Source organism: Ahaetulla prasina, chromosome 1 (assembly GCF_028640845.1).
Source record: "Ahaetulla prasina isolate Xishuangbanna chromosome 1, ASM2864084v1, whole genome shotgun sequence".
Lineage (NCBI taxonomy): Eukaryota > Metazoa > Chordata > Lepidosauria > Squamata > Colubridae > Ahaetulla > Ahaetulla prasina.
In genome coordinates this window covers 297,243,345-297,261,875 of record NC_080539.1, presented here as the reverse complement: position 1 = coordinate 297,261,875, position 18,531 = coordinate 297,243,345, and the positions used below count along the sequence as shown (strand labels likewise).

The 18,531-nt window shown below is 36.7% G+C and overlaps 1 protein-coding gene across 13 annotated transcripts in view; it reads left to right on the top strand.

The window, feature by feature from the left end:
• The window catches only part of CELF1 (CUGBP Elav-like family member 1), a 51,819-nt gene extending 33,400 nt beyond the window's left edge, over positions 1–18,419 (top strand). For 7 of the 13 annotated variants that reach the window (XM_058161830.1, XM_058161838.1, XM_058161844.1 and 4 more), the window contains 10 exons: positions 65–199; positions 405–484; positions 1,208–1,369; positions 2,325–2,406; positions 4,726–4,854; positions 6,867–6,980; positions 7,110–7,295; positions 9,706–9,849; positions 10,419–10,586; positions 15,533–18,419. In XM_058161830.1, coding sequence (XP_058017813.1) covers positions 65–199; positions 405–484; positions 1,208–1,369; positions 2,325–2,406; positions 4,726–4,854; positions 6,867–6,980; positions 7,110–7,295; positions 9,706–9,849; positions 10,419–10,546 — 1,160 coding nt within the window. In that variant the 3' untranslated portion in view covers positions 10,547–10,586; positions 15,533–18,419. The remainder of the gene's footprint in view (positions 1–64; positions 200–404; positions 485–1,207; positions 1,370–2,324; positions 2,407–4,725; positions 4,855–6,866; positions 6,981–7,109; positions 7,296–9,705; positions 9,850–10,418; positions 10,587–15,532) is intronic. The other 6 variants (XM_058161831.1, XM_058161839.1, XM_058161832.1 and 3 more) reach the window with 3 other exon arrangements.
• The last annotated feature ends 112 nt before the right edge of the window (positions 18,420–18,531 follow it).

Genomic DNA, 18,531 nt, shown 5'->3' with positions numbered 1-18,531 from the left:
AAGGAAACTTAAACAATCATGTGAATAGTCAAAGCCACAACTTTTGTTGTTCTTCTTCTCTTAGCTGTGGAAGATAGAAAACTATTCATTGGGATGATCTCAAAGAAGTGCAATGAAAATGATATCAGAGTGATGTTTTCCTCTTTTGGTCAAATTGAAGAATGCAGAATTCTACGGGGTCCTGATGGTTTAAGCCGAGGTACACGCAGACCTGTTTGCAACTGATGATTTCTCCTTCGGACCTCTCTTCTTCCTCCTCCTCCTCTCTCCCCAACCCTTGTCTTCCCCCCTCTGCATACACATATATACCCCTTATAATTAATTGGGAAGTTTTAGAAATTTTCCTTTGTTCAGGAGATAACTTGGATATACTGCTACTTCATTTGATTGTATTCCCTTCTCAGGTTGTGCTTTTGTGACTTTTACCACAAGAGCAATGGCACAAACAGCAATCAAAGCAATGCATCAAGCGCAGACTATGGAGGTAAAAAAATACCAATTTTGAGAGACTTTTATGTTTGTAACTAAGTATTGCTAATTGTATTCTAAGGACAATTTAAAGTGTTAGTTTAAACTTTTAAAGCCTAAACAATTTAGGGCCTGCTATCTGATGATTTAGTTTTATTGACACCCATTACAGTCAACAGAATCACACCCTCTTAAAGATACCTTCACTTGAGATTCTTTTCATGTTTAGCTTCCAAGCTGTAGAATGCACTTGGCCTCTCTCTTTGCTGTATTGCCAAAGGAGTTAATACTTTCCTCCTCAATTAGATATTTTAGATTATATTAAAAATCCCTTAAAATCCTCGTGGAAACACTTAAATCTTTATATATTCAACTGTTTTTGAGTTTTTAAGGTTATTTTTTAATTGTATTGATACCATCTATGGGTGATAATAACACATCCAAATCATAATAGATAAACAATTGGTTTAAGCGTTCCAATTATTATGCTAATATCCCTTAGTTTGTACCCCCTGCATGACACATATCCACACTTCTCTCCAGTTGTATGCAAAATAGGGAAGATATATAATATATGATATATGAATCTGCACTGGAATTCTGGAATGTGACTGGTTGCTTTAAAAAGAAGACACAGTTTCTGAATGTATCTTCTTTTTAAAGCAATGATTTAAAGAATGTAAATTGTTAGGATTTTGGAAAGATAACAAAAGCTACAGCTGTGTGAATTGTATTGCAGGGATGCTCTTCTCCCATCGTAGTGAAATTTGCAGATACTCAGAAGGATAAAGAACAGAAACGAATCGCACAACAACTCCAGCAACAGATGCAACAGATTAGTGCTGCCTCTGTTTGGGGAAACTTGGCTGGACTGAACACACTTGGACCCCAGTACTTGGCAGTGAGTGTGCTTGACAGCTTCTGTTCAGAATTACTTTCTAAATGGTTTAACGCACATTTCTTGTTTGCAAATATTCTCATTCTGAGGCTCTGTTATAAGCTCAAAAATTGGTAGTGGTAGTAGTGGTAAGTATAGACGTTTGAAATGTTTTTTAGCATTGAAGCCTTGCCATATGTTAGGATTTCTATTGGAAGAAAGAATGTGGCACTTAGTTGAGGATTTATGGACTGTGTTGTAGAATTTTACATTTATATAGTTACTGGCTTTGTGGACCGGTGCGTGAGGGCAGGGAGAGGGGATGGTTTCATGTGAGTGCCAGGCAAGCATGTGCATCCACTGCTTGTGCAATTGGAGTGTGCATGCACATGCTCACACGCCATTTTGGGCGGCCCAGTTTTAAAACACCTCACAGCCCAGTAGTGGGCCAGAGATTTGGGATCCCTGATAGAGAATAAATAGGGAATTGAAGGTTTGTTTTTCTTTTTATTACAGTATCAATATATGATACTCTGCCAACTTGTATATCATCCTGCCATATACTATATATATGAAGACATTACTACTGCCTGTGGATTTGCACTTACAGCCTTCTTCCCTTCTTTTTATTTACCTTGCCTCCTCCCAGAGTACATTTATGGTATCTTGAGTAGGGAGGAATTGGCAGATAATATTTCACCAGTGTTAGAAATCTTCGTAGCCAACATATTGGTGGCACACTAGCCATGAGTAAAGGGAGAATATTTCACCTGGAATTGCATGGGAAATTGGATTGTTCCTTTTCTAATAGCATCCTTCTTGGTATGGGTTCACTGCTGCTTTGTGTGTATTGGTGATATGTGTGGTCAGTAAGAATTGTGCTTGTAACGGCATTCTGGCTGTGGTGTAGTGCAGTGTCTCCCAGAAGTGGAGCCAGCCCTCATTCTCACTCTTGTTCTGTTTTTGGTGTAATGTCTAGCTTTATTTACAGCTCCTTCAGCAGACAGCAGCTGCATCCTCTGGGAATTTGAACACACTGGGCAACCTTCACCCAATGGGAGGTAAGTTTCTTTCTCTTCTTTCTACTTGGGATCTGACAAACAGGGTCCATAGCAAAGTGAAAATTGATTGGTGTGCTGTGATATATTAATATTAATGAAAACAGATCTTGGTTATCTGTATAAGAGCTCAGGCACAGATGGTATCAATCACAAGTTTTTAACTTGAATATGAATATGAAATAGCCGATCTTTTTACAAATGTAAAACCTTCTCTTTAAAATTTGCTACATTCTATTTTGTGGGAACAGGTGCCAATCTGACCTCACTATTTAAAAAGGAATCAAGGAATACTAAAGAAAAACTTATGAGTCAGTTAATTTCACACCTGTTCTGGAGGGGAATGGTTGAAAGTATTGTTAGAATTAAAAAAAAATGTAGGAGACTTACTGAAAAAGAGACAGCATGACTTTCAGAAAGATTCGTCTTTTTCACTGATTTTCTAGACTATTTTAGGATGTAAGCAAGTATGTGGACAAGGCTGATTTCATAGGTATGTTATACCTGGATTATAAATAAAGTCTTTGGTACAGAATTATTGTGAGCAAGTTTGGTAGTGATAACATGTTTATGAGTAATAAAAATGGATTTTAAAGATGTATTTGCCGATATCTTTTTAAACTTATTTATATTGAAGTTCAAAGGGATGAAGGGGTACCCAGAGTGGGTAAATGGGCTTCAAAATGGCAAATGCACTTCAGTGTGAATAAGTGTAAAATGAAATTGGCATAGAAATCCAAACTTCACTTGTATATTTATTGGATCCTAGCTGATAGAGGCTGACTAGAAAAGGGATCTTGAGAGTATAGTGAAGAACTCAGTGAATAAATCAGTCCAATGTAAGCTGCTGTTAAAAAAATAGAATGAGTGAATTTCATGCATGGAATCATTAGGAAGAGAATTTAAAATAGAATTGTTGATACAATGAAATGCAAAAAAAAAATCAGTCAATATGATAAAGGGGCTAGAGATATCAGCAATTAAAGAGTTTTTAGCTTGGAAGAAAAGGCGTAAGGGGAGATATGAGGGAAGTATATACATAGCAATGGCATTTAGACTTATATACCACTTCACAGTGCTTCACAGCCCTCTCTAAGCAGTTTACAGAGTCAGGATATTGCCCCCAGCAATCTGGGTCCTCATTTTACCTACCTCAGAAGGATGGAAGGCTGAGACAACCTTGAGCTGATGAGATTTGAATTGCTGAACTGCTGGCAGCCAGCAGAAGTAGCCTTCAGTACGGTATTCTAAGCACTGCACCATCAGATATGCATTCATAGTATAGATAAAATGGATAGTGATCATTTTTTCAGCCTCTCTTACTATCTTAGGACTTTGGATCATCATTGAAACTAAATGAGGGGAGATTCAGAATAGAAGGAAAGCTTTTCTTAAATGGCACAAAATTAAATTATGGAATTTTCTGTTGTGATAAGGGGAATAATCCATTGAGAATGGATGATTTTGTTAAAAAAAGATTTAATTACCTTATTTGACTCTTGGAGGCCTAGCATGATGCCTGTATAAAACATATTCCTTCATTATGCATATCATGTGTCAAGACATACCTTCTTTAATTTTACTGTGCTGGTATATCTGGTGCTTCTGTCTAATCAGCTTCTTCATAAAACTTAATTTAGTTTTGAAGAAAGGATAATTTTTCTATTGAACAAGTTCCTATAATTTATCACTGACCTACTATTAATTAAATGTGTAGAATATTTAAAACTATTTTTAAAATTAAATTCTATTAAGGAAGAATTAAAGCTGTATTGTTAAGCTTTTTATTTGAAAGAAGAATTGGAAGATGAAGGTAATAAAAATAAAAGTTACTTTGAGACAACTTGAACAGGAAGAACAGTATGCATAACATGAAATAAAGTATTACATGAGTTGATAGACTTATAAGTTGTGGAATGATAATTTTTTTTAAAAAAATAGTCATTATAAGAGAAAAAATGGAAATAGGCAAGCAAATTTAGACCCCAATTTAATCCTATAAAGTAATTTCCATTGGTTTGGGAATATTAAAAAAAGACAAAAGTAGCTAATCTCACTGATAAATTGTCTCCTTTTTCCATTCTTGTTTTCTACCTAATATTGATAATAAAATGATAAATAAATGACAAATCTGATAATAAACCTTGTTTAAAACAAGGAGGAATTCTTGTTCAGTGTGGTAATAAGATTACTTTGGTAATAAGATTATTGAACTACTTCTCCCACCAAGACCCATTTAAGAGTGCTGCTGCTGTTGCTGCTGGATCCATCAGTGGTTAATGGTACAGAAACAGATACACTGCATTGATTGATGTGTTGCAGGGTTGAATGCAATGCAACTGCAGAATCTAGCTGCATTAGCAGCTGCAGCTAGCGCAGCTCAGAATACCCCAAGTGGAACAACTGCACTCAACTCTTCCAATAGTCCATTAAGTGTGCTCACCAGTTCAGGTAAGGGAGTTGTTTTTTTTATTTATTTGCTGTTTGAGTAATTAACCTATTGTTGCCTCTCTGCATATATAACAATAGAACCAGTTACCATGATTTAATTATTAAACCCTGTCCTTTATGAAGATAAATAATTACATCCAAAAACATATTTATGATTGAAAAAACAAGGAAGTGGATGCTTCTGATTTGCAGAATAGTTATGTGTATACTTGCATTCACAAGGACACAGAGAAAACTTAAATTTCATAAGAGGATATTTATTGTTTTGTAAATGTAATTGATCCGTTTGTTCAATGAACACCACCAAGGTTCTATTACATTCTCTTGGATTTTCTTTGCAGATACATTTTTTTTTTAAAATTGAGATAGAATTTAGAGAATTTACTCAAGTGACATTACTTGTACCTTACATGGCTTAATCATGTTTTTTGAACAAACAAGTTGGTCTCAGAGATAAATGTAGTAATGATTTATTTCCATTCAGTAGTTTTTAACTTTTAACATCTCAGAACTGATGGGGCAGAAAAACTTACCAAGAATAAGCCATATACAAATGAGGTACCTCTACAAGTTTTCACATCATAAATCACAGCAAGGCAGTAGCATATTTCTTTCAACTTGTAGCTTATTGCTATAAAACAAGGAATAATTTATTTATAATCTTATTTACCTATCATGGGATGAAAAGCAAGCCACACAGTTGCTTGACTTGATATTGGAAACTTTTTATGTCTGCTGACTGAAACTAAATGATAGTAATTTTAGATATAGAATAGAATAGAATTCTTTATTGGCCAAGTGTGATTGGACGCACAAGAATTTGTCTTGGTGCATCCTCTCTCAGTGTACATAAAAGAAAAGATACGGAAAATAGATGGAAGAAAATAGATAAAACTTAACACCACTAAAATTTAAAATTAAACCTCCCTGTGCTTGACTGACCTCTTGCACCTCTTCTTAGATTTTATTGCTGTACTAAGATATGATATCAGAGTGTGGTATGTATACACATAATATGGAACAGGGTTAGTCACTGAGCCATCAGTATTTTGAGATGGCAAAAGAGAAAGAATACTGTAGCCTCGCTCATTCTGCTGAAACAGTGATAAATTCAGTTGAGAGTTAGTATGGAGCAAATGATTCCAACTCTCTGGATGAGCATTTCATTGACTACTACATGGATACTCCAGAGGTTTTTCTTCCATTTGAATTTACATCTAGGCAAAAAATAGGATTACTTCTGAATGTTGGTAAAAACTCTTTGCTATCTCTTACCTGACTCATACTTTACACACACACAAGATGTTGAGACTCTAGAAAGTGTGCAGAAAAGAGGAACAAAGATGATTAGGGGACTGGAGGCTAAAACGTACAAAGAATGGTTGCTGGAATGGGGTGTGTCTAGTTTAATGAAAAGAAGGACTGGGGTGAAATGATAGAGTTCCAATTTCTCAATGGTTGCCACAAAGATGAGGGAGTCAAGCTGTTCTTCAAAGCACCTGAAGGCAGGACAGAAAGCAATGGATAGAGACTGATAAAGGAGAGAAGCAACCTAGAACTAAGAAGAAATTTCCTGATAGAACAGTTAATCAGTGGAACAAGTTGCCTCCAAAAGTTTTGAATGCTCCAACACTGGAAGTTTTAAAGAAGAGATTGGACAACCATTTTTCTGAAATGGTTGGACTAGAGCAACCTGAGCAGGGGGTTGGACTAGAAGACCTCCAAGGTCCCTTCCAATTCTCTTAAATATTCTGTTCCATTAAATGAAAAGATATATTTTGGAATCAAGAGGATACAAGGCTAAAGATTGGTGATTGCTGTTCACTGAAAATTCCTTTGGGAAAAATAGAAGAGAGAGAAAAAGGAAAGCTTATCCCACTTTCTCTGGCCACTCTCCACTTGAAATTTTAGAAGGATCTTGAATGTGCTTTATTTAGGCCTTTTGGAGATCGTGTTAAGTCATTTTGATATTGTTGGGAGTTGTTGATGTTTTAACTCTCTCATTTTAATAGCAGGTTCGTCACCCAGTTCCAGTAGCAGTTCCTCAGTAAACCCAATGGCTTCTCTTGGAGCGCTGCAAACCCTGGCAGGGGCTACTGCAGGCCTGAATGTTGGCTCTTTAGCAGGCAAGTTTAGTGCATTGTAAGAAAAAGTCAGAATCCATCTTTGCTCATGTCTCGGTTTCCCTTACTCAATCAATTGTCTTACTTGAAACCTTGTTGAAACAATGATATTTATTCATGTTTTCTGTACAGGAATGGCAGCCTTAAATGGAGGGCTAGGTAGCGGTGGCCTTTCAAATGGCACAGGGAGCACAATGGAGGCCCTAACTCAGGCATACTCTGGGATTCAGCAATATGCTGCTGCCGCATTGCCCACACTTTATAACCAGAGTCTTTTAACACAGCAGAGTATTGGTGCAGCAGGAAGTCAGAAGGAAGGTAGGTAGGAGGCAGTGTTGTTGTGAAAGTTTGTTCTTTAGCTATGGTGTACTGAGGTCCAGATGTCATGCTATACTCAAAACATTCTTCTCCAGTGATACAGAATCTGAAGTTACGGATAAAACACAGGATGTATAGTCATTTTATAGTGCATTTTGCAGACATTTTTACAGAATATTCTGGCTGCTCTGAAACATCTAATTCTAAAATTCTGTTTAGTTTTAACTTTCACCCAACCAAGAAATTCATTTTTAAAATCAATATATACAGTATGTTATTTTTAATATTTACAGTCATATTTTTGAACTGTCATTAATTATTTCTTATTTATGAGAAAGTACATAGTGCGTTTTGCATACAGTATCCCTAATCTGTACGGTTGCTTTGCAAGTTATTTGGCCAGTGCAGTTAACTATTGCAAATTGGAGGATTGAAATTGGCAAAATCTTAATTTAGTGCAAAAGAAAATGGGTTTAATGAAAGGTTATCTAATTAGTTTCATCTGATGTGGGAGTGCTGATACTTTATGGATGACATTGTCTTATAGATCAGGGGTCACCAACCTTTCAGACCTCAGGGACCACTAAATTCATAATTTTAAATCCCGCTGACCACTGTAGGAAGTTAAAACCCACCCCTCTCCTAGAAAATGAAATATTTTAGGAAATATTAAAAGGGCAGAATATTTCCCCTAAAAGGGAGGCAGAAACTCAGCCCCCCCCCATCTTTATTAATGGGCCATTAAGGCCTGGGCCAGTCTATTCTACATAACAAAGATCTACCTCCTTTAGGCAGAGCTATTTAATTGCCCTTCATTGCATCACCCAGCAAGATTCAACCAACAAAACACACAGATAGCCTAAAAAGCTAGCTATGACCTCTGACAGCAACTAATCAGGATAATCTTCCTATGCCCCAGGAAGTTCAAAGCCAGAAAGGGTATAAACGTGACGTCTCGCTTGGATTACTGCAATGCTCTCTACATGGGGCTCCCCTTGAAGGGCATCCGGAGGCTGCAGTTAGTCCAGAATGCGGCTGCGCGGGTGATAGAGGGAGCCTCTCGTGGCTCCTGTATGACACCTATCCTGCGCAGACTGCACTGGCTACCTGTGGCCTTCCGGGTGCGCTTCAAGGTCCTGGTAACCACCTTTAAAGCGCTCCATGGCATAGGGCCGGGTTACTTACGGGACCACCTACTGCTACCGAATACCTCTCACCGACCCGTGCGCTCTCACAGAGAGGGACTCCTCAGGGTGCCGTCAGCGAGGCAGTGTCGTCTGGTGACACCCAGGGGAAGGGCCTTCTCTGTGGGGGCTCCCACCCTCTGGAACAAACTCCCCCCAGGACTTCGTCAACTTCCGGACCTCCGAACCTTCCGTCGCGAGCTTAAAACACACTTATTCATCTGCGCAGGACTGGATTAGATTTTAAATTTATTGGTTTTAAATGGGTTTTATTATTTATACTGTTTTTAATAATTGGCCTTGTAGAATAAGTTTTTTAATTGTTATTTTAACTTGTATTTATATGTTTTTAATTGCCTGTGAACCGCCCTGAGTCCTTCGGGAGATAGGGCGGTATATAAATGTGATTAATAAATAAATAAATAAATAAATAAAACCTAGGGACTCTCAGCATCTCTTCTCTTTTTGCCCAGGATCTCAAGCCATGTGATAATGTTCATCAATAAACCTTTCCAAGAAACTTCCATGAATTCAGTGTGTTTTTCCCCACTTGGAACTGAACCCAGATGGACATATCTTCCCACCACGAATATGATTTTTTTTTAAAAAAAAAAAGATAAAATAGTATTTAGTGCAATATAAAAAATGCAAATAATTTTTTTGCAGACCACCAAAATTTTCTCATGGACCACCAGTTGGTGGCCACTGTCATAGATCATATATTTATTGTGATTGTATCACATTTTAAATACATGACAACCTTATTGAAACAATCTGAAGGTGTAGGCTTTAAAATGGAAAGAGTGATGGAGCTCTGCAACTGGCTCCATCCCTATTTTGAATTGTATTTCATCTTAATCAACTTTAGAGCATCACAGCTTCCTGAACTGTTAATAGAAAGTACCTATGTACCAGTATTTAATTATCAAGATTTGTTTCTTGTTTCTGTATTTCTGTTCTTTGACTGAAACTACAAATAATGATCCTTTATTTTTTTAAAGTTTTTTTTATTGTTATTCTATTGCTATCTGTTCTTATTTTTAAAAAATGAGCACTAGGTATAATTTTTAACATTGCAAGATAATTGATTCCTGAAGACAGATTTTTCAGTAATGGCATGAGTTTTGACTGTTAAACAAACATGTTTTTATTTCTCCTTTATTCACTGTATTAAAATCCAAGAAGTTCTACTAGTTTTAATTTCCTTCTAAATGAATATTTTAAAGGTCCGGAAGGAGCCAATCTGTTCATCTACCATCTTCCCCAGGAGTTTGGAGACCAAGACCTGCTACAGATGTTCATGCCTTTTGGGAACGTTGTCTCTGCCAAGGTTTTCATTGACAAGCAGACCAATCTGAGCAAATGTTTTGGTATGTTCTGTTACATTGTTTTTCGTAAAAGAGAAGAATACTCATATCAGAGCAATTGTTTGGAAGGTTTGCCCTACCGTCTTTCTCTAGTGCTTTCTCTCATCTTCTCCCCTCGGAAAAAAACAACCAACTGATGTATAATGAGCTGCTATACAAGCTTTTATTGTGAAAAGCAGCAACTTAAGTCGGTAAGTTGCTGCTTTGCAGCTAGCAGCGTAAGTAAACAGGCAAATTGAAATAACACACTGTAGTATTTCAAATAACTAAAATCTTTTAGCTGAAAATATATTATATTTAAGCAAAATTATATGTAAGCAAAGTATTGGTAAATAAAGCAATGTGACTCAACTTAAAAGTAGTGTTAGCATGATTGCTCAGTCATATATTTAACCATTGAGCTCACTAAAAAAAAAGTCCTATTCCATCTTTATGCTTTATCTGTAGTTACACTAAAAGTTAAGAGTGGTTTTGTATTTAAAAAAATGCAAGTTGTGATGGTGGTGATAATGATGATATATTCATATTCTTATCCTCTAATTGTACTTAACTCTGAGTTTTTCTTTGCTTAGGTTTTGTAAGTTATGACAATCCCGTCTCTGCACAAGCTGCCATCCAGTCAATGAATGGATTTCAAATTGGCATGAAGCGACTGAAAGTACAGCTCAAGCGCTCTAAGAATGACAGCAAGCCATATTGAGTGCCCCTCCCCCTGGAACTGGAGTGAGAAGGATCTTCTGGTAAGTTGGGGAGGAGCCCATTTAGGGATTCAAAAACTCTTTAAGGCTGTATTTTTACAGTCACGGAAGCTGATTGATACCATTCTGTCTGGCACATCTTCCCCTGAAGACTCAGCTGCAGCCTCTACTGGGAATTCTGCGGATGGAGGACAACTTTGTGCTTTTGTTTCCAGTGTTTTACTTTGGAGCTTAGGTGCCATATCACTATTTTTTTTAAAAAAAAAAAGTTTGCTGTGTTTGTAACTGTGTTTTTGAGAAGGACCAATGCCAGCCACCTTGGACAGGAAAGGAAAATAGTAAGTGCAATTGGAAGTGACGCTGCATGACTTAGGTATGAGGAGACCCCAATGATACTCATGAAAGGGGGAAGCAGGAAGCTGAATCCAAATCATGTGGTGGTTGGTTAATGAACAACCCCTAAAGAGCTTTGCCAAGCTATTTGCTAGGTTTATTTAGTAAATGCCTTATGTGAGAACTGTATACAGAATCAGTCAGTTGGAGGATAATAGTTGGGCAAAAATATTCATGTGGTAAAGGAAAAATGCAGTAATTATAATGCTAAAATACGTTTGTATAGTGCAATGTGTGTGGTTGCAGCTTATAAAAGTATCCAGTGATGTTTTTTGATCAGCTGTTTACACTTTGGACAGAACAACCTTTTTAAAAATTGGATAATATGAATTAATGCTTCAATTTCTTGGAAACTACAAGTTAGTTGGTTTAATGAAGTTATATATACTTTAAGCTGTAATCCAGGAATTCCTGGATTTAATTTACAGTCTTACTACAAAACCAATGTCTCATGATAAAATTTGTTCTTCCCCTGTTCTAGAACTTGTACATGAAGAAATGGTGCTCATAAAGTACAAGTTAAAGTCTCCTTAGCGTTAAACTGACAGATGGTTTTAAAATGAGCTCTTATTGCTCTGATTTCTGGCATTCTTCCCCCCCCCCCCCACTTCGTACAGGTGTGTGTCAGAATAATACTGGCCCAAAGATTTTTTTCTTGTTTCTTATATAGATTTATTTTTCACAATTATTGTCATCTTGTTACATAGCAGTTTTCTTTTGAACATGTGCCAGTGCAAAAGACTAAATTCAAATGAATCTGTGCAGAATTTTGATCTGGTCTACATATTGCCTGAGCCCAGTGCCTAATAATTCAAAGTCCTATTTCTTCCCCTTCTAATACACATCCTTTTTTTTCACTTGGGTGTAACTGCCAAAAGTATTAATTTTTTATACACACTAGACCTGAATCCAAAGGGAATTTTTTAACAGTATGAGTTTGAGCCATGGCAAGAAGTTATGTAAAATCTAATCCTAAAGCTAGAAAAGGCTAGTCCTATTGTTAGGAAAGTTTACAGTGTTATATATAGATTCAATGTATTGCTACTTTCTGAATATGCTGTTTCTCATTTGTTAAAACATTTTCACAGCACGCCAGTCAACCCATAAATAAATTTTGCATTTAGAAACAAGACATTTTAGGGAAGGATGGAAAAAAATTATTTCCAAGGAAGATCCAAAAGCTCATCAAGTTTGAAATGCCATTGTACAAGATAAAACTCAGTAGGATATCCAGGCATTTACTAGGGACTGGGTCCCCTTGTTTACAAAAACTCAGGCATTATAATTTGCGTAAGGCCACCCATCTGTGATTCAAGTTGTTTTTCTGATGAATTTGGAATTTCACTGCAGATTTATAACTTGATCAATGGCATAGTAAAAATTAAACAGCATTTATTTAAAAAGCATATACAATGGTGATGAAAAGGTTGAATGGTCAAATTGCCAAATTTTCCATTTGTGCTGGCATGTGGTATCCTTCAGTGTTGAATATTTGGGGTCTAATTTAAAAGTATATGCATACACTTAGATAACTGTATACCATTTGAAGTTTGTGCACTAGGAGAAGTTGTATCCTGATATTATGAGGATGGGGGAGTGTTGGAGTGCTGAGGGTCCCAGAATTGTCAAGGGATTTTTTAAATAAAAATATACTTTCAGGAAAAAAAAAGGTCATGGTTGGGAGCAGTTGCTCCAGTTGCAACCTGATATAACCAAGAATGTTGTTTCTATTTTTATAGAAGTTTTATACTGCTCCAGGGTGGAGAATATTTATTATCTAAATTATTTCACTGGATAAGACCAGGGTTTTGCATAATCCTGAATGTGATTGTGTAACGCATACATAAACAATGTGCATGATTGAAACTACTGACTTTCAGTGGCCTGTTTGTAACTAGGCAAACTGCTAAATAGGATAAGAATTAATGCTGTGAACCAGTGGAGGAGGAAAGCTGTGCTCAATTTTTGCTATAGTCACTCCTCCCAGTACTACTACTATTCTCAATCACTATTACTAGCTTTTCTAAATACTTTGTCACTATTTATTCAGTGTCCATATACTTTGTAACTTTTCTGTATGCTTCCATCAGGACAGCTATGGGGCAACTTTCCTCCCGTTGAACTAGCAACACAATATTTGTGTTATGCTTATCCTATAATGTTTCCTTTCATAAGTATGATCAATGCAAGTGCCCTAATTATATTGTCAGAGTTACCAAAGTTAAGAATGCAGGTTAAATTCTAAAAGAGATCTTTGGAATAGATTGGCAAAATTCTTGTGCCTTCAGTGGTGCTGTTCTGAATGATTTAAGATAGAATGCTTCAACCAAAATACTTGTTTCTCCTGAATTTCTCTTGATTTGGCCACACAAATGCTTTTCAGAACAAATAATGAAGATTTGTTTCCCAGGGAGATTCCCACTTGGCAAGAAAATGAATCTGGTTTATACAAGGATACATATAGATTCCCTTCTGGAGTTTTGCTTCCACATATCATTTTTCTGCATAGCTTATTACTCGGTCTGCTCCCTCTGCCCAGTCTTTGGCAAAAAAAAAAAGTCATAGAAGCCAATTAAATTGGAACATAATCATTTAGTTACTTGATATCATAGTTACTTATAAACACATCCTCAGATTAAAATGGTGAGTTTGGTAATACACATGCAGAAGGCAGAAATTGATAAAGAAGTTCAAATTATATTGAAAATTATATTGAGCGGAGTTTGCATTCATGAAGCAAATTTTGCAACACCAAAGCCTTAGTATTATTGGGAGAGAGGGTGGATATCTTTAAAATAAAGAAATAGTCATCATGGTTTTGCATGTAGCTTTTTAACTGTATTTTGTTAATTCATGTGAATGGACAGATTCTGGGAAAGAGAAAATGTTCTATTGGAGTATGTATTTTATGATAAAAATAATTTAAAAACAGACATATTTTAATTGAGCAATTTAACTTCTGTAATCTCAGTTCCCCCTCCCCCCAAGGGTAGGAGCAAATGCAATCTTTTCTTAATTCAAACATATTTAGGCAATTGCACACACCAAGAAAAGATACTGCTTCTTAAAAGAGCAGTTGACAAGTAGATAGAGGTGCCAAAGCCAGACCTTTGCCAATTTTGGACATGAACACTGCACATCTCTAGTTGGATCAAAGGTTTTTCTGCCAGTGGGAGCCTCCTTGGGTTCATTAAGGATACTCCAGGGGAAGTGACTTCACTAATGTACTTCTATTAGTATTGTTATCAATTTTTCCAATGAATTCTCCAATCCTAGGACATTTCAGGGGTATAGGGAATTATAAAGAGGAAAAAAAGTTAACAAAGATTAACTCCTCCCTTGTTTCAGCTGAAGAAGGGTTGCCCTAGATCCAAAATGTGAACTAACGGAAGGATAGTTTGTTTAACGATCACTCATTTTGATTCCAAGCCAGTGTTGTTTTTAAGTAAGTCAAAAATTAAATAACATAGTGTAGCTTGACATTTGTTAGAAAAAGTAAATTGCATTCACACAAATGTATACTTCATTTGTATTATTCAGCTGAAATAGATCTCTGTATTTAAATCAAAATGTTGTAACATGCATTTATTATAATTAGGATGGAAGTGAGGGCAAATCTAAGAATGATACTTTTTCCAATAATCGTATGCTGCTTCAGACAATTGCTTATGAACACTATGTTAAGAGAATGCTTAAATGTGTTTGTCCTTGATATTTAGGCCTCTTGTGTTGTGATCCTGTTAGAGATTCTGTCACTTTGAAAATCTCTTACAAGTCTCTGCAGATAAAAATCCTTCCTTTCAAAACTGGCAGAGGTGACTGTAAAACTTTTGAGAGTCCAGAATTCCTCCTCACAGAATCAAAGAGCAACATTTATGTATTGAAAAGAGTTGCAAAGGAGGGTGGTGGATTTTTTTGCAAATATCATAGTAAAAAGGGCTCAGCTGCAGCAAGTCTTAACTTGCAGTCACGTCTTAATTCTTTCCTTTCTGTGGGGGCATCAATTTTACTCACACAGTAAACATGTTTAATGACATTTTAATGCCAGAATCTATATACATGTACGTACATACAGACGCATTTGCGTTTCTATTGCCTAAGGATGCCCCATGGTAAGAAGAAGAAAGTGTTAAATTATCAGTGCCCAGTTGCCCAGTGATCTCTGCTTTGTCTCCCACCTGTTATGTGAACTGTCCTACCATTACATTTTATGAAGTCAGGTTCTAGTGGAAGGGAGGGGTGCTACCTTCCTCATGAAGACGTAGCAGGAACACTGACTTAGAGCTGTGTTGAATGCGCAGCTGTATGCTGCTAAGTCAGAGTCCATTCTGTAGCCAGAGTCTAAAGGGAATCCCAGGCCTCTGTTCCATTTAATTTCTGACAATTTTTACATTTATTTGGTGTCTTATGCACTTCAACTTTTACTTGTTCATTGTTGGCATGTGCTGCCCTTCCTTGTCAACTCCCCTCCCCAAGAGGTCTCATTGTACAGTGCCCATTCCTGTTTCACTCTCTTCTCTCTTTCTCTCTCTGTTTGGATGTACTGTTCTGTGTAACTCAGTAGGTCTCCTTCTTTCTGGTTTGTTTTTTTCTAGATTCCTGCCGTTTGTTCATCGTTGTGCCTAAAGCATGTCGATGTGGCGTTCAAGTACATCGTCCAAATCCTTGTCTCTTCAGCTTCTCTGATGCTTGAACTCTCACCCTTTGACCTTGTGTTGACTTTTGATGCTGATGTGTATTTTTATTATGTTTGTTTCTTCTTTTTTTCCTTCTTTTTTTTTGTGCTGCCAAATTGGTTTTGCTAGAAAGACTGCTGATGGGGAATATTTAAACTTGCATTTGAATATAAAAGAATTCTATTTTTCTAGAACTTCATAAGATAACCACTTGATTTTGTGATTCTGATTCTTTGTAATTGTCTTCAGAGCAGCCTTGCTAGCATACCTTGTGGAGTATTTGTATTTCTGTGAACATACAGCCAATCACTTTCTAGGCTTAGTTTTTTCTGTGTGCTTAGTTTCAACAAAAATCTTTGAAGGAAAAAGTAAAAGGATGCAACTCAAAGCTTTCAGGAGGCTTCTGGTCACATTTTGCTGAACCTACTTGGCCATGCTTGAGGAGAGAGCATGTGTTCATTGACTTGAGTAGCTTCAGCAGAAAACACTTGAACTACACGTTTTCCTGATTGTAGCTGCATTTTTGCCCTGGCACTTAACTGCTTTTTCCTTCCTGTGTGATTATCAGCCTTTGTCTGCAGTGAGAATTTAATCAAAGTTGGTGTTGTATTTTGTTAAACCTTTGCATGCTTAGTTTTTTGTAACTACAATCTCCTCAGCAAAATGTGAGTTTTTGTTTTTGTTTTGTTTTTCTTTTAAAATTTCAAATAATGCCCCTGTAAACGTTTTGCATGTTTCCTGCTGTGTTCTTCACAATCCTGTATATATATACACACCCTTCACCTCTGTTTTCTATAGTTGGTGCAAAAACTGAGCAATTTATTAGGTTTCAAAGCTGTCCTTCTTTGGATGCCAGACTTGTGATCATATGTCATGTAAGGACATCTCCTGTGCATTTAGACTGCTTTACACAGTATCTGCACCTTGCTCTATTATCACAGCTATGGAAAGGTCTCAGGGGCTTGATTGCACTGTTCAGATGGTCATGGTGGCAGCGGCAGGGATACAAGTTTAACAGAAAGATGTGGGATGTTTGCGTAATACTGCTTCTGAAATCCAACAGAGCTCAGGCTCTTTTGGGGTAGCCTTAATTTGTACCTCTTGTTTAATATGCGACTTGCTTTGTGAAATTTTAACACCATTGACTCTCAGTGAATGGAAGCTTGATTGCTCTCCAGTTCTTACACTTGAAATAGCATGTCGTATATATCCCATAGAAGGAATCTGTAAGCCTAGGCACAAAACTGCTGGCTCTTTTCTCCAAGTGACAAGCACAATATAACAGCACGTTGGCTGTTACCTGAACAGGGTACCAACCCCGGCTCCTTTTCTCAGGGGCCTTAGCTGGGGGAATCTCCTCTCTGGAGAATTTTTTTAAAAAGTTTTGTTCTTTAATTGGGTTAGGAGACATGCAGTTTTCTTTACTTTTCTTTTTTTTCCTTTTCCTTTTTTTTTCTTTTTTCTGGCCTGATGAAGAAATAGGACAGATTATCCTTCTCTGGGAAACATGCTTCAGCTTTGCTGCACATATGATCTGCTTTGGAAGCTGAGATATAGTCCAGGGGCTTCACAGCACCTGTAAAAAGTCCTGTGGTAAGGACTAAGCACAAGGGGCAACGGGGTGGAGGAGAAGCTATGAAGGAATTTTAACAGGAGGAAGGAATGTGAAACAAAACATTTGGAGAGTAGAAACATGTAAGAGACCTATCTAGGCCTTAGGAAGCTTTCACTCTATTGTTGGCAAAAACCAGCTGCCAACTCTCTTGCTGGATGGGTAATCTCTCTCCGTATTTGTTTTTCTCTCAACCTTGTGATCAGCATCTCTAAGGATGAGAGTGACTTGAAAGGGGATATATCATTGCATTATTTGGGGTACAGCTGTGAGATGATTGACCTTAGGCTCACAGTCACAATGCACAGGGGTGTCTGATGGCAGGGAAGTCAAGGCCTTGCAGTGTATTAATTAATTTTGCCAATACATTTCTTTATAATGCGCATACAGTTTCATGAGAAACTCTGGAGAATCCTGTGGTAAAAAAAAAAATCTCTGGAGAAAACCAAAATGCCAAACATTAGATGTTCCTTTCCTTTCTTTCCTTTGATTGTTTTAATAATTCTGTGGTGGTTTTAATGGATTTGAGACAGTAAAGCAGCAGCTGCCTTTTATTTCTAGCTGCTTTTTGTGAATAATTAAAAAAAAAAAGAAAATTTACATTTTGGAAAAAAAAACCTGTGGGCTTTTTTATTGGTACAAACATTGTATTTAACACTAGGGGTTTTGTACAGTTTTTTGCCTTTTCTACTAGAAAACAATGTAAAGTGATTCACAAATGTGACAAGAAAACAAATTGCCACTATGACCAAATGTAGAATCTGTTCTGCAGTTTAACAGGATTTAATCAATTCAAAGTCGTGATTCTGTTGTAGCAATGCTTTTCTTTACCCTGTTTGAACTGTTCCTTTTTCTTGTTTGATTTGCAAAACAAAATGTCTTTTTTGTGTGAAATTGTGTTGTACTCTGTAGAAAATTATGGATTTTACTTTAGTGGTTAAAAAAGAAGCACATGTTGCTTTTCTGATCACGGAGTTTGTGTAGTGGATTTAAAAAATGAAAGTTTTGTTACAAGTTTGGAACGAGCGAGTATGTATTAAGGAATTTTCTTCCTTTGTGTGTGGTTTCTTTTTGTCCCACTGGGGAACTTAAAGCTGTTTTAATTGCACAGACACACAGACAAGAAGTCATTTTGTATATGCCAAGTGTGGTATCTCCCTTTGTTTATTTGCTATTAAACTGTTTGAGAAGAAATTTCTGTGTCATCCTTGTATTTACTTATATAGAACAGGTATATTGGTATCCGGGTATTTGAAAAAAGTGTTGCTTAGTCTAAACATAGGAGAAGGTGGAATATATACATCAA